We start from the raw sequence: 23,873 nt of genomic DNA, 5'->3' as shown, positions 1-23,873 counted from the left end.
CTTTGTTTTGTTTCTTTTAACCCAGCCGCTGCCACTTTAGCCAACTATTATCCAGCACTCCAGGTTGCCCTGTTGGAAAACCGATATTTTCAAGATCTGAGGTGAACTATCTGCTGCTGCTTTTAGTAATATGACATTAAATCTCTTGTAAAATGGCATTCAAAGTCACATTGTTAGCATTTAACACTGAATAAAGCACATGAGGTATACCTAGATATGTTCATGCACAAATAATAGCCTAATGTAAAATATAAAGGCTAAACATCAGTAGGCCATTTGTATTGGGGACACTTTACGGTATTTCGGATGAGTTGTCTACAAATGTCTTATTAATTTGGACGGCCTCATGCATTTGTTCGCAAGAACTTTGCCACAGATAATGCACTGTGGCTGGGTCAGAGACTCTTTGCTTTGAGATGGAATAAAACCATAGTTCAGGTAACTATCTTGGTATTTCCTGCATTTCGTGTTTCCAGTATTGCTGCTGAAGGCGAACTTTTTGTGGAGGACTAATTACAAATTTGTCAGTTTTTTTGGTCAGCCTGGGGATAAAATGAACTAAGGCAACATGATCGTTCTCTTAATTGTCCACAGCTAAAAAATTTTTTAATATGACGCGACCCCCACAGAGCTCGCTGAGGCCCTCTTGTGGGCTGGGACCCCTCTGTTGGGAACCACTAATTTAGAACATGATTTAAATCAGCCTTAAGGCTCGATTGTCAGGCACACTCCTGTTGGTGTCGTCAATCTGGCAACCTGTGCTTGGATGTGTTTTGATCCAGGAATGCAATACCTAGTTCAACCACTGGGCGTCAAATTTAAATACTAAACCTTCAAAGTAAATTAAATTCTAAATAAATAAAAATAGAGTAGAACACGAACCAAACAAGCAGCTACAAACAAAACATTCTTTAATTTTAGGTTTGGCAGATATTTGGTTGCAGTTCCTATACAGTTATTAAGAAGCTCAGCTTTAACAGCTTTAATACCATTCTTATTAATACAATCAACTAAATATAATACACCATAATACTATAATGTCAACTTTATCACAATAGTTTACAGACACATATAAAAGTCGGCTGTCCATAGAAAACCAAAAGTACCACAACAATTGATTACCAGAACCTTAATCCTACTACAAAAGAATGAATAGCATCTGTATAAAATAAAACTGCATAGATTTTTGACTATGTAAACAGTGCAAAATAAAAACGGGTTTCACGAGCGTGCACAGAGAGCCCTCAGCTAAACAAGATTCTCATTTCCTCTACTTTAAGTTTCAGACAAAGATAAATGTTTCTCTCGTATCAGGTATTTGTTCATTTCCTCATGTTAAAGATGTAGATTTCAGGGTTAGTTCACCCCAAAACGAATCATTTCTCATGTTATTTCTTACTCTATAAGACCTTTGTTCATCTTTAAAACACAAATGAAGAGATTTTTAATAAAAGTGGGTGAACAAATTTGAGCAAAATTATCGTCTGACGATTCAGAAAATTAATTAAAGAACATCCATATGTATCAAGCAATGTAATCTGAAGAGAACATAAACACTTGGATCATGAACAGATTTTTTATTGATTTTATCCCTTTAACCAGGTTTCCAATTTGTATGCCTCTTCAGAATACTTAAATTAAATCACTTAATTCATTTGAATTTATTTATTAATGTCTTTAAAAATATTCTGAAGCTCCAGAGTTTTAGTAAAACATTTTTCATTTGTGTTCTGAAGGAAACTGTAAGTCTTAGGGAATCAAAACAATAAATGATGACAATTCTCTTTTTTTTATTGGGGATGGTTAATTAGATATCATAATGTGAGTGACTCTGTTCATTTAGCTGGAGCGAAGCCCACGCGGTCCTGATCCCTGTCGAACACAGTGTAGTAGCGGCCAATGAACACGTCTCCCAGAATCCACAGCGGCCCGGCAGGAGGAGGGATATCCATCGCCATGAAGCCCGACAGACAAACGCTCATACCCATGTGACTCACCTGAGAGAAGACGTAAATCAGGTACACACACTGGTTTAAATATATCATTATTCTGTTTGTTTATATTCCAAACATAAATGAAAAGATGTACCTGATTGTCATAGGTCTTAGAGACAATCAGTGAGGTTCTACATTTATTGGGGAATCTTAAAAGGAAATGACGAACCTTCATGACATACTCCTGTCCAGTTAAGTTGAACATCTTTCCTCCGAGGCTGAAGGAAACAACAGGAAGTGAAGGAATCTTCTTACAGTCGATCCAGTACTACAAAGGAGAGAAAAAGATTAAATATCTAGATTACAGCTACTACATGCTAGAAAAACATGACAGTTAAAGAGAGTCAACATGATTAACATGACCAACAAATGAAGACATTACATTTATGAATGAAATAACCTTTACGTTAACATTTTAATTAAATATAATTTACAAATACATTTTGGGTACGTTTTATATTATGCTTACTAACGCAGCACTGGTGTAAGCTACAGGAAATATTACAATTTATAATAACTAAAGAAGAAGTAATACTATCAAATATTTTAAACTATTAAGGTTTTCATCTTTTGCACAACAATATCTACAAAATCTGGTTCCAGTAATAAACTTTAAAGTAATCTTGTTAAAATTTTATTATTTTAAACGGCAAAAGTTTTTATTTTATAAAATGTTTCTTTAGTTGACGATATATTTATGAATATGTGTTGTAATATAAATATTTTACATTAATCTAAACACATTGGTTTTTCTTTTGCCTTTGAAGGAAGCCTTGCTCATATATTGATTAATATCATATCATATCTTTTTATTTAATGCCATGTCAGCAATGACAGCTTTTTTCATGGCAAAAAACATTTCCCTATTAAATATACAATTAAAAACCACAAATGAATACAAATGTAAAAATTCAAAGATTTGCTGAATATCTCCTATTTTCCAGAAAAGCCTTCTGCAGTCATTAAAAGCAGGACAGTTCAATAGAATGTGCTTTACAGTTATAGGAATTTTGTGACAAAAAAAAACACACACTGAGTGGAGTCTTCACCTTTAAGCAAAGAACCATGGGTTAATCTTGTATGTCCAATACAACATCTGGTAAAACTCACTTGATCAAATCTAAAATTGTATTACAAAAATCTGTTGAAAACTTCAGGTTGTATTTTATACATATTATTCTTCCATGTGTCAAATTTTGATTAAAAATCCTTAGAAATCCTCTTATGATTTACAATAACTATTTTGTATCTGAAGACATGCATTAAAAAAGGTATTCCTGTGATACTTGGAATTATTTTTCAGCATCACATGATCCTTCAAAACTCATTCTGCTATGTGAATTTGCTGCTCAAACAGCATTTATTATCATTATAAACGCTGAAATAATTACTGCTTAAATGTTAAAAAGATCTGCATTCATTTGAACAGCAAAGAACTGACATTTCTAATCAATTTAAGTCATCTTTGCTGAATAAAAGTTTTTCTTTCAAACACAAATCTTAATGACCCCAAACGTTTCATCTAGTAGTACTATAGATCAGTGTTTGCCAGCTCTATTCCTGGAGGCACACCAACAGTACATATTTTGTATGTTTCCCTTATCAGACCCATTCATTTCAGGGTTTGGAGTCTCTTTTAATGTTCTGATGAGTTGATTTAGGCGTGTTAGAATAGGAAGAGGTTGAAAATGTGTACTGATGGTGTGCCTTCAGGAACAACATTGAGAAACATTGCTATATATAATAAATAATGTGTTTGTGAAGATGTTTAGGCTGAACATCTCCTCACCTCCCCCATGAGCAGTGGAATGGCTCCGATGGCTTTCTGCAGTGCCCGCACCTCCTGAACGGGCCCCGTGATCATTGATGTTCCAGTATCAACAATAGCCTGGCATCCACTTTTGCAAAGGGTAAGAGTGGAACCAACCTGAACTCTGTAGAAAAGAAATTTTTGTGACCCTGGATCATAACAACTGTCATAAAAGTCAATTATTTTTAAAACGGAGTTCTATACATAATCCGGAAACTGAATAAATGAGCTTTCCATTGATAGATGCATTGTTAAATGAAAACAATATTTGGCTGAGATAAATCTATTTCAATATATAAAATTTGAGGATTAAAAAAATTCTATTTAAAGTTGTCTAAAAGTGCTCAGCAGTGCATATTACTAATCAAAAAATTGAGTTCTTATACATTTACTGTAGTAAATTTACAAAATTTCTTCCCTTTAACATGATCTTTACTTTATATTTGAATGATTTTTGACATAATAGAAAAATTTATAATTTTGACTATTGCCAAATCCCAAGCAGGGTATATGCAGGAATCCTAAAGGTAAATTCAATACCTTTAAGAGTTTTTAAAGACCTTCTCAGAATATTTTAAGCCCTCATCGCCACTTCGAGTTCTAATCAGTATCAAACCTTTAACATAATGAACAGTAGTTAAATAAATCAATGGAGCACAACTATGCAACAGAACTCAGATAAGCTCGGACTAAACAAAGCTTGAAATAATAAAAATTACACGATTGTTTTCAGCAACAGTCTGAGGAGGAAAATAAATATATTTATGCTTTTTTGTAGTCACTTTGGACAATGCTTAAACAAAATTTAAGACCTTATAAAAACACGATTAAGACTTTAATACCTTTTAAGAGCCTTAATTTTTTTTCATAATTGATTTGTGAACTTTTAATACTTTTTAAGACCCCGCGGACACCCTGTCAAGCAACGCAAGTCATCCAGGGTCACATATTAGGATGTACCTAAAGACTAACCCCAAAATAACCAAACATTAAAGGCCCAGTTTCCACGTGCTATTAAAATGAGTCTCTTGTGACCACTTGTGTTTGTATTTCGTTCCCCTTTCGTCCTTATTTCGAGCAGTGCGGTGAAGTATGAATGCCTTGTTTTGCAGGGCTTTCTTGTCTCCTAACAATCACATGTTAGATCAGGAGACACGGAGTTGGTCGTTTTTTGTGGCTTTTCAAAAATGCATCCAACCAAATGAGCCTTTACACCACATATGTTGTTTAAAGGGATAGTCCAACACAAAATATTTCCTAATTTCCTCATTATTTACTCTGATTTAAGTGTTTCTAAACTTTATTTCTTCTGATGAACACAAAACAAGATATTCTGAAGAATTCTGGGGGAAAAGCAGCCACTGACATCCGTAGCAGGAACAGAAAATACTATGAAATTCACTAGCTGTTTTTTTCCAACATTCTTCAAAATATCTTCCTTTGTGTTTAACAGAAGAAAGAAAAAAGTTTGTACTACTTCTGGAAGGTGTCAGAAAAATAGAAACCCGTGTAGTCATCATCTTGCCATCAGATTAACAAAAGCGCATCTTAATACCAGGTGTAAACCAAGCCAAAAAGCCACATCTGAAACATAGTAATGTAATGGTTATGATAACATACTCATCCATTTTTATCTGCCAGTAGGCTTTTCGTGTGACATTGACGTAATGCAGTTCGCCGTTGAAATACTGCTGGTCAAAACCTCCCAGCATCAGCTCACCTCCAACATCACCGGCCGGGTCCCTGTCCAACACATCCATTCATGACATTCAGCATGTTGACATCACACAGTGTAAGTATTCTCAAGATTTAAAGGGACAGTTCACCCAAAAATATATATCAGGGGTGTCAAACTCATTTTAGCTCAGGGGCCACATGGAGGAAAATCTATTCCCAAGTGGGCCGGACCGGTCAAATCATGGTATATTTAACTTAAAAACAACAACTTCAGATTGTTTTGTTTGTTTTAATATGAAAAACATAAAACATAAAGCTGGAGCCAAGGTTGGGTGCCACACCTCCTTTTTATATCGTACATTTTCATACGACTGAACTCGTATGAATTAGCCACTAAACTGACGAAACGTAAAATAGTTACGTTCCCTTGTGAGAACACCTTAGTGTGATATGGCAGGGCATAGATGTGGTCTTTCTCTCTTAGAAGGCTGTCAAACTGATGCTGATTTAGACTTCTGAATTGGATGAAATCAACAGTTCGCCATCCAGTGGACACAATTGGAACAGCAGTTTCTTTTATTGAAAAACTGCAGCTTATTTTTATACTTTATAAATCATCTCACGGGTCAGATTAAACCCGTTTGCGGGCCTGATCCGGCCTGCGGGCTGTACGTTTGACACCCCTGTACTATACTATATTTTTAATGTCAATATGTCTTTCCTGGTAAAATAAAGGTTAGAACAATAATAATAAAAATTACAATTCTGTCATCACTTACTAACCCTTCACTCATTTAAAACCTAATTGAGTTTCTTTCTTCTGTTGAACACAGAAGATATTTTGAAAAATGCTGGATGATGGCATCCATTGGCTTCAATAGTATTTATTTTTCTACTATGGAAGTCGAAGGGTCAAAAAAATCTTCATTTGTGTTCAACAGAAGAAAGAATGTCATAAAGGTTTAAAATAAATCAAGGGAGAGTAAACAAAGTCCATTTTGGGGTGAACAATGCCTTTAAAACATTAGGTCGAAGGGAAAATCGAAGGGAAAACTAACACACATACACACATTTGAGCCACAAATGAGTCAGTTAGTAAAAGGAGCTTGTTATACAGAGAGAACAATCAACTCTAGTGTGATGGATTGGCCGTAACGTTTTTTTTTTTTTTGGAGAGCGGGATGGGGGTGGCAGTGCTATGCAAGCAGTTATGAGAGTCATGCGTTACAGTTTAACACAAGAATAAAAATAATTTGTTCTTGCTTAAGGTCACACTATCGGCCAGATTCCTCAAAAATGTAGAACTGCAATGGAGAAGAGATTAGAGGAACCTCAGAGAAAGTTGTTTCACAATTCCTTACTGAACTGCCCCATGTCAATATTAATGTAGACCGATTGGATAAACAATCTGAAGAAACAGTCAAAAATGGAGTATAGTAAACTGAGAGGGTAATAAAGCCTTACCGGTTGATATAGAAAGAGAAGATATTCTGGGGCAGGATTTTGGCAGCCATGGCCGTGTCAAACACAGGCGTGACCCCATCTACAGAAATGGCGTGGTACGCCATGCCCAGGACACCATCAAAACGTGCTACCGCGAACACAATCCCAGGCTGTTTCACCGCCTCTGCAAACTGCTGGCCTGTCACATTCAGGCCTGCCAACTACAGACACACACACACACACACACACACACACAAACAAATGACTGACTTTTTGGGTGCCAAGTTGACTGCAATTAATCTCTCCCTATTCTACAAATGGCTCAAATTATACATTACAAACACTTTCCATGATGATTTGCCTCTTTATTATGAATCACTTGCATTTCTTCATATGTAAGTCACTTTGGATGAAAGCATTTGCTAAATGAAGAAATATAAAGCCATTTTATATTCAAATCTTATTTAATATAAATTTTAGTTTATTAAAAGTATAGAGCTGTAATGGACAACATCATGACGATGATGAGAAAAACAACAGGTATGCTAGAGCATTTGCTCAGTTTTATTGTTGTATCTTGTGACATCATATTCTGTTTTTGGTTTGTTTTGATGTTTTTGGTCTGTGTTGCATATATGAGCAATATCGCATGAGTAGCAGTGTAATATGGCTCTATATTGGCACTGGTGCGAGGCGTGCGTTGACGATATACATTTATAATCGCACTGCTATGAGTGTGATATTGCGTTTATACAACAGTTTGACGGCACAATCGTGTACATACAAAAGAGAATCAAACACAGTCTAAAAACCCTCTCGTATGAGGAACTACTTTCTTCCGCCATTCATTCACATCTGCAGCTGACATCAGAACAGCAGAAATCGTTGCTATTTCACCAACGTCACTTTAAAGCTAGAATTGGAACGATTCTTCAGTGTAATATCTAAAGTGATGACAAAACAGGTGATCTTGCTGACATTTTAAAATTATAAGGCTGAACAGCATGAAATGCCATCAGTCTATAAAGATTTCTCAGTATTTCTTTGCTGCAATCGGGATCTCACAATAATTAGAAAAAGCTCAAGGAAAACAAACACTAGCAGATTACTATGGTATAAATACAGCACTACAAATACAAAAGAGAGAAATCGACTTAGAATGTCACTTACCTAATTTATAATGATTTGATCAGCGGTGGTTTGAAATTTACGCTGAGTTTTTCTAAGGCTTCTAAGGATAAATATTTCAAATAGGCACTATCCTAATAACTAAACTGCATAGTTGCAATCTAAACAACTACATTCTCGACTAAAAACACCTCAAAAGTACATTATGTTGCATACAGCTGCAATATTTAACTAACTGTTGTGAGTTTATATATAGTAGTATAATTAAATTTGTCACTTATAAGTTTCTTGTGTCGTGTTTCTGAGGAAGGCATGACAAACCTGAATAAAAATATGTTACAAAATTGGCTCAAAATATATAAATAGTTTAATGACACCATAACTGGACTGAGTCATAATATGAAGGTAAAATCAGAAACTGCACAATTCAATTGAGAAAATGTCACTTAGCTTATTGCAGCTGTTAAAGCGCTAACGTTATTAAACCTAAATAAATGTAGTTTTTTTTTTTTATTTCTGTCGACCACTAAATATATTCTGAAGAATGCCGAAAACCAGCTGCAATTGACATCCATAATAGGAACAAAAGATATTTTGAAAGTCGGTGCTGCTGTTTTCCAGAATATCTTCCATTGTGCAGTTGATGTTGGGACAAGAGACATTTCTCTCTCCTAAAATACCTCTATGGGGGAACAGATTGCTTCCAATGTGCTATCAGAATTTTTTTTTTTTTAATTTGGGTAGATAAGGGAAGTACATATTAGGAGCATTGTTTTGATGATGGTGTTTTAATGTCATTTGAACAATAAAAAATTAATATAACATGACCATTAAAAAATTATTTAATTTTTTGCAATTAAGAGGTTTTCTAAGGTTCAAATGAAAATTATCCCAAGATACCTAGACTGCGCCTAGACTGCAGCTCTGCACAGGAAGTTTGGCCAGAGGAGAAATGGTGGTGCCTAACTGAGCCTGGTTTCTTTCAAGGTTTTTTTCTTCACTTTGGTCTATTGATGAAGTTTGTTCCTCGCCTCTGGCCTGCTTAGTTGGGACTTGTGGAGCTGCACATCGATGAATTTGCTCTTAGGTGTTTGGACTTTCAACAGTGAAGTTTAAACCACACTGAACTTCAACTCTGAAAACTAGACCGACACATTTTCAATTTGCTAGAACTTCTATGTTAAGCTGCTTTGACACAATCTACATTGTAAAAGTGCTTCAGAAATACAGATGAATTGAATACCCAATTTAACAGCTATGGAGGCACATTTTTGCATTCTACATGGCTACCAATTGGACTATGGATCTCAGAAGTTTGCAGTTGTATACCATTGGAGAAGATCACATATTCTTTGAGAGGAAATTTTGAATCCATTTTTGAATGATATGAAAACTGTACTGCATGATTTGATTTGACGAAATAGTTTTTCCCCATTGGTTTCAACTGTATCTCCTCCCTTAATATTTATTTATTATTATTTAATTTATTCATTTATTTATTTTTCTATACTTTGTGTGTATGTTTTACTTTGTTTGTTGCTTAGTTTCAATCTTCTGTATTGTTAACTTTTGAAAAAGCTAAATAAAAGAATGTCTTTGTGTTCAACAGTGGAAAGAAATTCAAACATGTTTGGAATGAATGGATGAGTAAATGATGACTGAATTTTCAGTTGAGTGTACTATCCCTTTAAAATAAAAAATATCAAACCGTAAACCATAATAATACATCTTAAAATTGTAAAAGTTAGTTAAACTTACTTAACTAATAACTGTTTAATATAAGCAGATTATTTTCTTGACCTTTGCTTAACGCAACTTGTAATATTGTTACTTTTACAATGATTTTAAGGCGTTTTTCTTCCTATTTAGTGGTTTCGACAGCTTTTACAGTGGATTACTGAAGCAGTTCACTCACGTTGACTGTATCCTGACTAATGAAACCAGAGAGACTCCCTCTGCCATACCGGATGGAGAATTCAGTGCCGTTCTGAACGTACGTGCTTGACTTCTTAGAGTTATAGCGACGGTGCAACCCTGAGAACATAATATAAACAAAGTTAACAAAAGCAAAGCACATACATTCATATAAGAACATCACTTACAGCATGCTATGTCCAGGAAGGAGCAATGGATAGACGGAACCCAGAGGTTTGATGATCCGGTGTCAAAAAGCACACTGAAGTCCTGAGGAGGCGTACCGATACTGATCATGCCATAATACTGGGCCTGAAAAGAAAGGGAGAACGGACACTCACTATACTGCATATGCAAGACCCAAAGCACAAGGGTATGACAGCAGATCCACTCACATCCATGAAGTTGGTGAGTTTCTCCACAGGTGGTGGGAGTTGTGTTGTTGTTGGTGATGGTGGTGCGACGGTGCCTTGATTGGTAAATGTGCCACCAGAATGTTTCGCCTTAAATTTAGCCATAGATTTGATCTCATCGATAGTCTTGCCATTGTCTGCCAACATGCGGCGCACAGTACGCATCTTGTGCAGAGGAATTCTAGAGGTACGGCAGAGATTTAGTTTAGTAGAGTAGTTTATTGCATACATAAAACTGTGGCTATTAAACAAATGTCAGCAATGCTCCAAAAATACATATTTACTAAATAATTGAATCTAGATTGATGATTTGTGGAGTATTGCAAAGTTTAAGCATAAAGTTATTGAAATGTTTGTGATTTGCAGTTGTTTTTAGCAACACTTCAAGCCAGGGAAAACATTCAGGCAAATTAATTATACTGTTTTTAACTATAAAAAAGATGAAATGTAATTGTGTAAATATACAATGAAGTCTATAGAGTGATACATTTGACATTTGATTATTCAATTTGTGTACCTTGATATTGCTAGACTCCCAAAAACCAATTTAATTCATTTACAATTTTGCTTTACTGTATTTATTAATATAAATCCAGAAAAACAAACAAAAAGCGCTCAGGGGTAACTCAAATATTTGGTCGGTGCTCTTTGGGTGAGGGATTCATCAAAACATCAACAGAAATTAGTCCAAGGCACTCGGAAATTGTGGAAAATTTAAAAAGCCTTTATTCACATGGCTTAATCTTAAAAGAAACCTACGCGTTTCGGCAGAGATCTGCCTTCATCAGGGTAACCTAATTTCTGTTGATGTATTTATTAAAACTTGTGATTCATTTATTGTATTTTAATTTATATGGGCAGCACGGTGGTGCAGTGGGTAGCACTGTCGCCTCACAGCAAGAAGGTCGCTGTTTCGAGCCTCGGCTGGGTCAGTTAGCATTTCTGTGTGGAGTTTGAATGTTCTCCCTGTGTTGGCGTAGGTTTCCTCCGGGTGCTCCGGTTTCCCCCACAAGTCCAAAGACATGCGGTACAGGTGAATTGGGTAAGCTAAATTGTTCGTAGTGTATATGTGTGTATTTCCTGGTCCTCTAGGTTGAGCGTTGAAATTAGATGCTAGGAAACATGGTGGTACGGCTAAATATTAACTTCGATATAAAAACGGTCCTGGGAGTAAGTAGGTATGTATTTTATATTTTACTCCTCTACAAAATCATAATAATCAGTCTAAAATTCCCTAAATTATTTTTTTTTCCCAAATAGAGCTATTCCAGTTATCTGGTTAAATTTTACTCAATATCGCAGGAAAGAAGGTATCGCAATGTCAGTTTTTTCCAATATCGTCTTGCCCTAGCTCACTGTGACCCAAGTTCAGTTCCCAGCTTGAGGTCTTTGCTGATCCTGTTCCCCTCTCTCTGCTTCCTACACTTTCCTGTCTTAATTGTACTGTCCTATGCAATAAAGGTGAACCCCCCCAAAATAATTACACTATATTTTAATAGTTTTTAAAAATGTATAAATAAAAAAATGACACCAATATGATCCATGTAATGCTGCATTTTTGTGTCATACATTTTAATGTGTTTTAACCAATTAAATAACTAAATAATCAATAATTGCTGATTGCTACTGATTAAATATTGTCACTGCGCTATTAGCATGGTGAGTTTAAGTCTAAGATGTTGAAGGAAAGCAAAGTGTAATACAGCTTTATTTCCCTCAACCCCAACATACACTTTAGGGCAGGCATGTCCAAGCTCGGTCCTAGAGGGCCGGTGTCCTGCAAAGTTTAGTTCCAACCCCAATTAAACACACCTGGGCAAGCTAATCTAGCACTTACTAGTCTTTCCAGAAACATCCGTGCAGGTGTGTTGAGGCAAGTTGGAGCTAAAATCTGCAGGACACCGGCCCTCCAGGACCGAGTTTGGACACCTCTGCTTTAGGGCATAGTTCTCAAACTGGATTCCTGGAGAGCTGCAGCTCTGCATAGTTTTGCTTCAACCCTGATCAAACACAGCTGATCCAACTAAGGAAGGTGTTCATGACTCTTTTGAACACCTTGATTAGTTGAATCAGCTGTGTTTAATTGGGGTTGGAGCAAAACTGTGCAGAGCTGTTGCCCTCCAGGAATCCAGTTTGAGATGCTTTGATCTACCATCCTGCAGATTTCAGCTCCAACCCTGATCAAACACACCTGAACCAAATAACTAGGACCTGAACAGCACTTGATAAATACAGGCAGGTGTGTTTGATACAAGGGTGTAGATTTGCTCTTGACATTGGTGGGGACATACAGAGTGCGTGCATAAAACAGCACAAATTCTTTTTCCCGATTGTAAAAAATAAAGGTTTAAGCACCTAATAATGCAAAGAACAATTAATGAAGCACGTCCCATGCTGCAAAAGTCAATTTTCATGATTTTATTGCAATCTACCTTTAAAAAGGTATGAATGTAGAGAAATTTAGAGAGGCATGTGACACAATTAACCATTTTATATTATTGTTTTTCATAATCATTTAGGCCAAAATCTAAGCTGAATTTCGATTAATTGCATAGCCTTGGTTAATATTACTATGGTGGACTACTAGCGTACTTGACTTTAAGTGACTTATGTCTCACATCCAAACATAACTACAGCTGTCAGTCACTTGACAGCAAAAAAGGCCCAGCCAATTACACTGTTCTTATGTTTTTTTTGGTATAAGGGGGACCCAAGAAGGGAACATAATTTAACCCTTTCTTCACATCCAGGTTACTAAGGGTTGATGGGAGCTATTAAGGGAGCATTATTTTATAATAAAGGTGATTAAATGATTGATGGGGACATTTTAGTAATTCGTGGATGTTAGTGGGGACACGTCCCATCCATCCATGCCAATTCTATGCTCTTGGTTTGATATGAGTTTCAACCATAGACTGTAAAACTAAAATCTGCTGGAAAGTAGATCTCCAGGAACAGGTTGGGTCACACCTGCTTCAGTGTATCCTGACTGCTTAAATGTTTTTTACCACATGAGACATTTTCGACATAACATACAGAAGACACAAAAACATTTCCGTCAACCAAACGTTGTCAAAATGCCTTGTAGCTATTTTAGAAAACATATTTTAACTTTCATTTTCAGATTTCTATAATTTTCCTTGTGTCATAAAATGTAGTCTTCTGGATATCTAAAGTATCGATCAGATTTTTAAACATAAATGTATTTATTAATGGCGAGTATTACACATAGACTGTAAAATATGGTATTACACTCATATGTTGGCATTGCGTTCAGATAAGCGTTGATAACACCGCCCATAAATAGCTACGCATTAGCAAAGCACTACACTGCTATTGGTCGCTTTGAAGTGAACTCAAACTCTCAGGTTATGGTACTAGTGTGAGGTTTTCGTGTACCTTAACAATGTGAGGCGATTATATACGAAAACATGCTAATTTAATGGTCGATTTTGTCAACTCATGTTTAAAAGATCTGATCACGAGCTGCACATAACTGCGTCAAACTAGATCACGGCCATTATAAACAACTGTAAGCCTGACATTTCAACTCGCTTTATGAAAAGAAGTTGTTGTTGCTTCGTCGTTCGTTTACATTATATGGCTTATCAAACTGGACACTGCGAACAGTAAATCACACATGTAACTGTTTACTAACTGAAATGTAGCCATACTCGGTCATGTGAGTTCAACTTCCTGATCTTCAGCGCCAGTTGATGCTGCTGTTTTAAGCTTTTTACACACAACCTCCAAAAGCAGCATTGTGATGTATGTTGTGTATGAAAATAGTCTTAACTAATGATAAATATCAGATTAGATTACATATTTCATTTTATTGCAAAACAGGTTTCAAATATAATAAAAATTAATATGCAAATGCATTGAGATATTTTAAAGTAAATTACATATATACATACAATGCAAATGTAGAAACACGTGTAGAACAGGTAAAATACAATTAGATCACTAATAAATAAGAAAACACAAGCATTTACCTGATTATTTCTTGACTGTCCGCAATTAACAGCCCTATTAAAAACGCGAACAGGTGAAAGACGTTCATTTTCTGATCTTTAAAATGACCGATTAGTTGTACTTTTTTCTGTTTCTAAAAAACTATCACTTGCAATAGCAATTCTGAAGTTTTACTCGTACCGCAACCCCTTGTGCGCAACTTATACATCCGCAAGCGTATTTCGGAGAGCTTCGTGGAAGTTCGGAGATTTCCGTTCTCCTTAAACCCGAATGGCTAGCAGCAGTGGTGTTGCAATACGATTGGTTAAAGCGCAAATCAATCAAGGTCAGTTTGTCACACCCGCTTCTTCGTGTGACTGAGTGCTAAAATGTGGTATCACTGGTTGAGTTACATCGAAGAGCATGTGTTTAAAATGAATTTTGCACTTGACTATTTGCAAATTTAATGCAGCTATTGATATGATAAACAAGTTTTATAGTGCGTAGTGAAAATATCAGTTTTTAATAGTCAAAACAGAAATGACCTTCCTCATTTTTGTCAGAAAAAAACTGAGGAAACAAATGTGGCGCAACTCAAACGAGGAAGTGGAGTGACCAAACCCAAAGGATTTGTTTTTCCTGTAGTTAATCGTACAAACTAGGCTACTTTTGACGCTGTATTATAAACAACTTCAGTCTAAAAAGTGTAAATAAATAGAAAACATCACATAACTTATACTGGTTTTTACTACACAAAGCCCCTTATTAGAACTACAAACCATTTTAATTTAACCATTACAACTGGTACAATTTGATAGGATCATTTGGGATGAACTGATGTCATCAATATACGACAAAGCATTTAGACCTGCAGAGACCAGTTTCCATTAGAGGGATTGTTCAGCCAAAAATGAAAATCTATTCACTATTATCTACTCCAATGGTTCCAAATTTTCATTAGATGGTTACAGGTTTCCAGCATTTTTATAAATATCTTATTTTGTGTTCAACAGAAAAAAGAAACTCAGTTTTGGAATGCATGAAGGGTAAATAAATGATGACAAAATGTTCAGTTTTTGGTGGACCATCCCCTTTAAACCATTTATTTTTCTATATATAATCATTAATACCATTAGCCAGTATACACTACCTGACAAAAGTCTTGTCATGGATCCAAGTTGTAAGAGCAACAATTAATAACTTGACTTCTAATTGATCATTTGGAAAAGTGGCAGAAGGTAGATTTTTCTGATGGATCATCTGTTGAACTCCATCATCACAAATACTGCAGAAGACCTACTGGATCCCGCATGGACCCAAGATTCTCACAGAAATCAGTCACATTTAGTGATGCAAAAGTCATAGTTTGGGGTTACAGTCAGTATGGGGTGTGTGAGAGATCTGCAGAGTGGATGGCAACATTAACAGTCTGAGGTATCAAGACATTTGTGCTGCCCATTACATTATAAACCACAGGAGAGGGCAAATTCTTCAGCAGGATAGCGGTCCGTCTCATACGTCCTCCACATCAAAGTTCCTGAAAGCAGAGAAGGTCAAAGCGCTCCAGAATTGGCAAGTCCAGTCACCAGATATTTTTGAGCATGTCTGGGGTAAGTTATTATTTGTTGTTCCTAAAACTTGGAAAGGCGATAAGACTTTTGTCAGGTAGTGTACATTCAGTGTTGGTTTTGCTTTTTTGCTTTTGTTGAAATTCTGTTTATGAAAGCCTTTCAAATCTGACAGGTTAGCTATGCCCCCTTCTGGTCACAAAGATTTGTTTTGAAACTAAATAATTCAAAAGAAGTTATAAGTTTTCTGATGAAATAAAAAATGTAACAGCATATATAAAATGATATTTAGAGAATTATCAACGGTGATGAATGTATGAATGTTGTAAAACTTAAAATCATCATGGTCATCAGTAAATATTATCATATTCAAAACTGTTAAATATTTGGGCATGCCATTACTGAAGATACATTTACATTTAGTCATTTAGCAGACGCTTTTATCCAAAGCGACTTACAAATGAGGACAAGGAAGCAATTTACACAACTATAAGAGCAGCAGTGAACAAGTGCTATAGACAAGTTTCAGGTGTGTAAAGTCTAAGAAGCAAAGCATTAGTAAAAAAAATTTTTTTTATTTTTTTTTTTTAAGAGAGAGAGAGAGAGAGGGCACAGTTAGTGGTATAGCCAGAGAGGCAGTTGCAGATTAGGAAGGAAAGTGGAGACTACGAGTGATGATAATATGTACAAGGTACATCAGAAGCTATATGCTCAAGCAAATATGCTGGTAAGAAAGTTTTTGTGTTCGGAGCAGTTTAAGGTAAACCGTTTTAGAACTGACTGCAGTTCTTTATACTCAGCTCCTCTGTGGTATAATTTTAAAAATGAGAGTCTCCATAAGCTGCAGATTGCATACAATGATTGTATAAGGATTCTTCTTAAAAAAACAGATGGTGTAGTGTAGGTGAATTATTCTGTGAGGTAAGGGATCCTTCTTTTTTTTTTTTTTTTTTTTTTTTTTGCTTTGAGAAATTTGATCTGTAGGTTTATTTGTCAATTGTAGAATCCTCAGAATAGAAATTTAATGATGTTGATAAACCCTAGACTTACTGAGGTGCGTTAACAGTTACCTTTAATGAAATATTGGCATAACTGTCTTTTTTAATGTATGTTGTGTGGTTTGTATTGTTTTGTCAGTCTTTTGTACTATTGGACCTAGTGTCTGGAAAAAAAGAGTATAATAACAATAAACTGTAAATTATATTTTAGATCTACAAATAGAATTTGCCGTCAAACAAACAAAAAAAAATGACATATTCAACACATAAATTTAAATAATAGTTTTTGACTATCACTGATTGGATGTTCTCATGGAGCCCTGCCTCTCTACAATTGTTTCAAGTGGTGATGGTCTTTACACTGTGGACAGTCAGATGCAGGGGCTTCATCCTCATCTTGTTTAGCTGGTGAGTAGACCATTTGGGGAGATCAAGAAAATATTTTCCTATAAATGTTAAGATTCAATCTGTTTGGCTTTGTAGGCAAACCTAGCTGCTCCCATTCAGAGATTAAAGCCTGTGACTTGCAAGGATTTGTCAAGATTGCCAAAATAATAAAGGAAGAGTGGAAATAGAGGTGAGTTTTGTTGTCTTACACTTGTACATCTTTATTCATGGAAGTGATCATTTACAAATGAATGTTGATATGAAGGTTGTATTGTTTTCCATCTGATCAAGACATGCTGTAAAAGTAAAAAATGTGTTGTCAATGAAATAATTTGCAATGAGGATGTGTATAAGCTGGGAAAGGGAGAGGAGTAAAACAGTTCTTTGTCTTTCTCCTTGCACACACTAAAGGTTGAAGGCGCTGTGAAATGTGGTGCTGCTGTGTTAAATTGAACAGGGCAGAATGAGATCAGAGGTCAAACATGCAAGAATTTTGCCAAATCATGTTTGAAGACAAAAAAATTGAAAGTATACATTGTGTTTGAGCTGAATATAGAAAATAATAACAATAATACAAAAAATAATGATTCCAATAACTCTGATTGTTTCTTATGTTTACTCTTTCAATGCTAATATTCAAATGTTTGGGGTCAGTAAGATTTTTACAAAGATGTTCTTATTTGTAATCAACACTTATTAATATATTATGTTAAACTGTCACATTTTTTTTGAAGGAACATATGACACTAGAGTAATGTTGATTGAATCACATGAATAATTTCACTTGAACTATATGAACAATTATTTTAAATTGGGATAGCATTTCACAGTATTACTATTTTAACTTCATTTTTTATGTTCAAATTATTTAACGTGGAAAAACAAACACTATATCAGTACAAATAGTTAAATATCATTATCTATGTTGTTGCTTTTTTACAAAAGAGAAGAAAAAAAATAAAAGAAAAAACACAAAATAATAATAATAATAATAAAAGGGGAAAAGACAAATAGAAACAAGACTAGTGTACAGAAAATTACAACCAACTATCACTATAAAATGTTCAGATACATTGTCACTGTTGAAAGTAAATATTTACAATTAAACAGTATAAAATAGTTAAAAACAAACAAAAATGTAATTACTACGAAATAAATAAATTAAAAAGGAAGGAGAGTGCATCTATTAAATGGAAGTCAAGACCTTAAGAGAGTTAAAGTAAGTTATGAAACATTGCCACTTTTTAAAGAACTAAGCTTTCCCAGAAACCCCGTCGGAAACCCTATCAGTTTAACTTCATTTTTTTAATCAAATAAATCCAGAGATGTTAAAGTATCAATCATTTCAGAAACTTTGAGCACAAGCTTTCGATTATTTTTAAAATGTCATGCAAGATTTGATTTTATATGTGTATGATAAATGCTATTTTTAAATGCTGTGTTAGCAGTATATATATATATATATATATATATATATATATATATATATATATATATATATATATATATATATATATATATATATATATATATATATATATATATATATATATTTATATTTATAATTATATTATTCAAAGGGTCAGTGTTAGGTCCCAAGTGGGACCTGTTTGTTGGGTTTTGTGTTTTGCATAGCCTACATGATTGCCGATTTGTGGGTGGGTCATCTCAACTGAGACCCATCATGTGGTGCCTATAAAGAGTCTAACATTCGGCATGAGAAGGGAGCTCGGTTAGCTGGACCTCCCAGCCTGGCGTTTTTGATTTATTAGTTTGTTTTGGATCATGAGCTGTTCACTACCATACATGCTTTTCACTTCTGACTTCCATTTATACTGACTTTGATTGCTTTAAATACTTTTGTTAATTACGCTTTTTGTTAATAAATCATTTCACTTTTCAATTGACCTGGTCCGTATTGTCTCTTTCATGTAACAATTTTTGCAGGTGGAGGAAGCCGCCACCATGAGGCCGACAGTGGTATATCTGCTGCTGTCTCTAATGATGTCTGTGGGTCAGACTCTGAAGTGTCCGCGTGTCTGCGTTTGTGACAACACAAAGCTCACAGTGAAGTGCTTAGGGAAGAATCTCACACACATTCCACCTACTATAGACGAGGTGAGTGTGATTTTTTTCAACAACCAAATAAAAGCCAATAGCCTAGTGGTTAAGTCCGCTGCGGTGACAGCACTATGATGCTCACGACGACCCAAGTTTGTTCTGTCTCAAGAACCTTTGTCAATCTTTCCCCTCTCAATGCTTTCCCGTCTTTTCTTTGCTATCCTATCCCAATAAATGGTAAAAACCTCCTTAAAATAAAAAAATGTATTAAATGTCATTAATAAAGCTGTCGAAAAAGTATTCAAAATGCGTCTCTATTCTCTCTTGAATAGACCATGAACTTAGTTCTCAACAGCAGATGGCGCTGTAGGCTAGTTTAGCCATAAATATTTTGGTGCTTGTGATTCGGAGTCATGTAATTTGGCTTTTATGTCATCAGATTAATATAACACGCAGCTCACTATCAACACTCTTGTAATTTGCTTAAACCTTTCCCAGCTTTATTAATAATTATTTTAGGTTTTAGTGTTTTTTGTAAGGAATTGGATGCAATCAGAGTATGGTTGTTTGTAAAGCCTACGACGCCACCTGTAAAACTGAAAACTGAGTTCAGAATCCATTCAGTAGAGAATATCGATGCATCTTGAAATTCTCTGAATTCATACAGAATCAATTTCTTAAAATATATATTATATTTATCTGGAAGCCGTCCCTAACTATAAATCAAGTAGAGTCGAGTGATTCTTAGTCATCTACTCTTCCCTGTTGATTACCCCTTGCCTACTTTCTACTGAATGTAAATTTCACGATATGAATTTTTGGTTTTGAATTTTAGGATATTAAATTTGATGTTCTGAAGTTCTTCATCTTGAAAATGTGAAACTGTATTTTTACAAACTGGATATCTGCAGTCTATCAATTCAGAACACCAAAAAATCTGGTTTGAAAATACATTTATAAAAAATTGTACCTTAAATTCAGTTGTCATACATTTCAGATGTTCTATATATTTAAATTAAGAAATTCAAATTAAGAAATTCTAATTCAAAACCATTTTTAACGGCATATGAAAAATCTGATTTAATAAATTACAATTGTCAGTAATTCAAATGAACACAATTCAAATTCAGATTGTTTTGTTATATTATTAGCTCAATAGTATTGGTGGTTAAAAGGGCTTACAGTTATGGCTCGTTTCCACTGACTGGTACGATACGGTACGGTTCACCTTTATCAGGCTTGCGTTTCCACTAACAAGGGAACCCTTTTAGTTGGCGTGGTGTATGACAGAAAGTTTCAGTCGACGTCATTCTCGCTGGAGGAAATGTCTACAATAAAGCTGTACGGGTCACTTACATATCATATGAGAAGGTCTTCTCACAAAACAGATGCTTTACACACATAAATACTTGTTTATAAATGTTTATTACTAACTTTTCAATGAACATGAGTTGATTATAACTGCAGATCAAAGACAGTGCGAAACAGCCTACTGTAACGTCTGTAATTATATTAAATAACTAAATAAATGAACATATATAAACACATACAGCCCCTTACAGTCTCCGATATGTTATCAACTACAGAAGAACACACACAACAGACATTTCGCCGGTATTTAGGTTCAAAAACAACAACATATATAGCCTACAGTCCGTGTAAACCTCTCATCTGTGTCTATAATCTTCAGCAGCACGTGTAGCCTCTGTTAGACAGAAATTCCATCATTCTGAGTTCATATTAGTCCAAAAGGTGATAATAACAATAATAGTTAAACATGGCATTTTGTTCACGTTTGCTGAAAAAAGAATGTGCTCCTTTTTTTCCGGCTCCTCTCTTGTTTTTTCCGCGCTTCACTCTCGCGCTTGTCAGTGTCTGACAGGATCGGGTTTCAAAAGCATGTCAATAATCAAGTGCAGGTTATTATCATGAGCTCAAGAAGTTTGTTATTTCAGATATAATGTTAGACGCGCACGAGCGCAATGAAGAAAGCGAAACCGCTCGCGCCTCAGACTGCCTCGTAAAAAACTACGCGGCACAGGGTAAATCTGCTCTACTCCATGGCTTTATGGCTGTTTATCAAGACGACGACAAGGTTTGTTTGCGCCCAGATCGAACATGGCTCGTTACTATATGTATTTATAATTCCGCTAAAATCTCTCGCTGTGTTTTTCAAACATGGCGGGTTTTTTGTTTTCATTCTGGCTTGTTGCGTAAGCGAATGACGTATCTCTGTAAACCAATAGCGTTCAGCTGCGCGTGTGGCTCCGCCTTTTGGTACCCTTTCTCGTCTTTGGTACCCTTTCGAAAGGGTGCCGAAAAAGTGGTACGGTACGGTTCGGTTCGGTACGCTTTTTGACAGTGGAAACGGCTATAAAAGCGTACCAAACCGTACCGTACCACTCAGTGGAAACGGGCCATTAGAAGCCCTTGTTATTATTGACACCAGTGGCTATTTAATGAACTGCAATCAGAACCTGCACTCACACATTTGTGTTCACATAAAATACAAGAAACTGAATGAGATTCTTACACTCATGCTCAATCTTTTTGTTCTTTTATTAGAAGTAAAAACAAAGTTGGAAATAGAAATATAGTGATATACTAAAAAACAAACATCAAAGCTGTAGAGATTGATGTTGAAATGAAGATGCAAATATGTGCTGTACAATTTCTTCATTATATTTTTAAATTTTACATTAAGACTTTTTTTAATGCTAAAAATGTTTAAAAATGTACAAAATTAGAATTGGTTGGTTAGAAGATGGTTGTCTGTGTATATTTTCACAATAGAGCAACATAAGAAAGGCTGAAAATATTGCTGCAAATTTTGAGGAAAGCAACTGACAATCTTTTCTCTGAAGGTCTCATTTTTAAGCAATCTTTTTTTTAAGATATAACAAAAGATATGACAATATAACACAACATTTCATTTGAAAAGAAAAACAAACAAAAAAGACAAGAAAAAGGCACATTTTGTTTCAATTAGTAACAGATTATTCCAGATAACGATCTGTGTCAATTTGCTATAAGCAAGGTTGTAGTACAGATGATACTGTGGCAGCTTTGGTGCATATTGTTTCTAAGCATTTAGACAAACCTGATACTTAATAATTATAATAATTCCTTACATGTATGTATTGCTTTTCTGGACACTTATTTTTGGGGGGCGGGGTGGCTGTAGAATCTCCTCGTTCACCACCAGTGTGCAGCATCCACCTTAATATGGCCATATTATGCCTGACCGCACACCTCACACCAGATTGGTAAAGAGGAGACTAAGTGATGAAACCAATTATAATATGGCGATTGTTAGGAGGCCAGTATGCCAGGATTAAACCCCTACTCTTTTTCAAAGGACATTCTTGGATTTTTAACAACCACAAATTTAACGTCTTATCCGAAAATTGATACTCCCTGAGCAGTATAGAGTCCCCATCAATATCACGAGGGCGTTAGGAAGTTGGAAGTAAAACCTTATCTGATTTGGTGTTATGTTTCTTCTCTTAAAAATATAATTCAGACGTTAAACTGAATACAGTTTTGTCAACTACAATACAAACAAATGTTGGAGCACCCCAAGGTTATGTGAGTTCTGCTATGCTTTTCACTGTGTACACAAACGACTCTTTTGGACTGGTCTAATCAATTCATCTTAAAGTACGCAGATGATCCAGTATTAATGTTTCTATTGAGCAAGGTAGACGTTACGGGATTGCACCAACAAGGTGTGAATAATCTTGTGGAGTGGTGTGACAAAAACTGTACTAACTCTCCAAAAGTCTTTCGGAATAATCGGACTAACATTTAGGATTTGGTAACTTTATTATCAGCATGGGAATCAACATTTTTAGATGCTGGTTTTGCATATGTCTCAGATCACAGTGAAACTGGACTTGAAGAAGAATAATTTTGGGGAACTGCCCAAAAATGCCTTCAAGCACACCCCCTACCTGACCCAGCTCAGCCTGCAGGGCTGCAGTGTCCAGGCCGTCAGAGAGGGGGCGTTCCGGGGCCTTTCACGCTTGCTGCAGCTTGACCTCACCAACAACAACATTGACATCCTCTACCAGGTTTGTTTCAAGGGTCAACTTTGAGACCTGTAGTTGTGTTTATTAAAGACGAATGGAATGTGTGATTTGATCAATGTTTTTTCTTTCATCGCTTCTTTAGGAGTCATTTGATGGTTTATCATCACTGAAGCAGTTGTATTTAGACCGGAACCGCATTGAAGAGATCCATCCTGGAGCTTTTGCTGCATTGAACTCTTTAAACCTGCTTTCACTCACTCATAACCAGCTAGTCTACCTTCCTAATATGGCATTCCAGGTACACTAATGGTAGAAGTTTCTTCAGGAAGGACATATTAAATTAAAGGGATAGTTAATCCAAAATAAATGAATTTTGTATTCATTTACTCACCCACCCTTTTACTTGTTTCAAACCTCGATTCATTTATTTCTTCTGTTGAACGCATAAGAAGATATTTTGAAATGCATTGGAAACCTGTAACCATTGACTTCCAT

General features: G+C 35.4%; 2 protein-coding genes across 2 annotated transcripts in view; one reads left to right on the top strand and one right to left on the bottom strand.

The window, feature by feature from the left end:
* Positions 1-894: 894 nt before the first annotated feature.
* napsa (napsin A aspartic peptidase) lies at positions 895-14,597 on the bottom strand. Its single transcript, XM_056453455.1, has 9 exons — positions 14,375-14,597; positions 10,362-10,560; positions 10,155-10,278; positions 9,968-10,086; positions 6,946-7,145; positions 5,425-5,547; positions 3,784-3,928; positions 2,164-2,262; positions 895-1,997 (listed from the first exon to the last, which is right to left on the bottom strand). The coding sequence occupies exons 1-9, from the start codon at positions 14,440-14,442 to the stop codon at positions 1,836-1,838; spliced, it is 1,239 nt and encodes a 412-aa protein (XP_056309430.1). The 5' UTR covers positions 14,443-14,597; the 3' UTR covers positions 895-1,835.
* Positions 14,598-19,251: 4,654 nt separating this feature from the next.
* The window catches only part of chadla (chondroadherin-like a), a 12,957-nt gene continuing 8,335 nt past the window's right edge, over positions 19,252-23,873 (top strand). The window contains exons 1-3 of the mRNA XM_056450908.1: positions 19,252-19,404; positions 23,226-23,420; positions 23,521-23,676. Coding sequence (XP_056306883.1) covers positions 19,252-19,404; positions 23,226-23,420; positions 23,521-23,676 — 504 coding nt within the window. The remainder of the gene's footprint in view (positions 19,405-23,225; positions 23,421-23,520; positions 23,677-23,873) is intronic.

This window comes from Danio aesculapii, chromosome 3 (genome assembly GCF_903798145.1).
Source record: "Danio aesculapii chromosome 3, fDanAes4.1, whole genome shotgun sequence".
Taxonomy (NCBI): domain Eukaryota; kingdom Metazoa; phylum Chordata; class Actinopteri; order Cypriniformes; family Danionidae; genus Danio; species Danio aesculapii.
This window is presented reverse-complemented; position numbering and strand designations above follow the sequence as displayed.

Excerpts from the sequence above, each read along its gene's own strand:
- napsa (XM_056453455.1), bottom strand. The coding sequence starts at position 14,442 with ATGAACGTCTTTCACCTGTTCGCGTTTTTAATAGGGCTGTTAATTGCG. Across the intron at positions 5,548-6,945 it reads TTCTCTTTCTATATCAACCG|GGACCCGGCCGGTGATGTTG; the intron begins GTAAGGCTTTAT and ends TGTGTTGGACAG. Across the intron at positions 3,929-5,424 it reads TGGCAGATAAAAATGGATGA|AGTTCAGGTTGGTTCCACTC; the intron begins GTATGTTATCAT and ends TCTTTTCTACAG.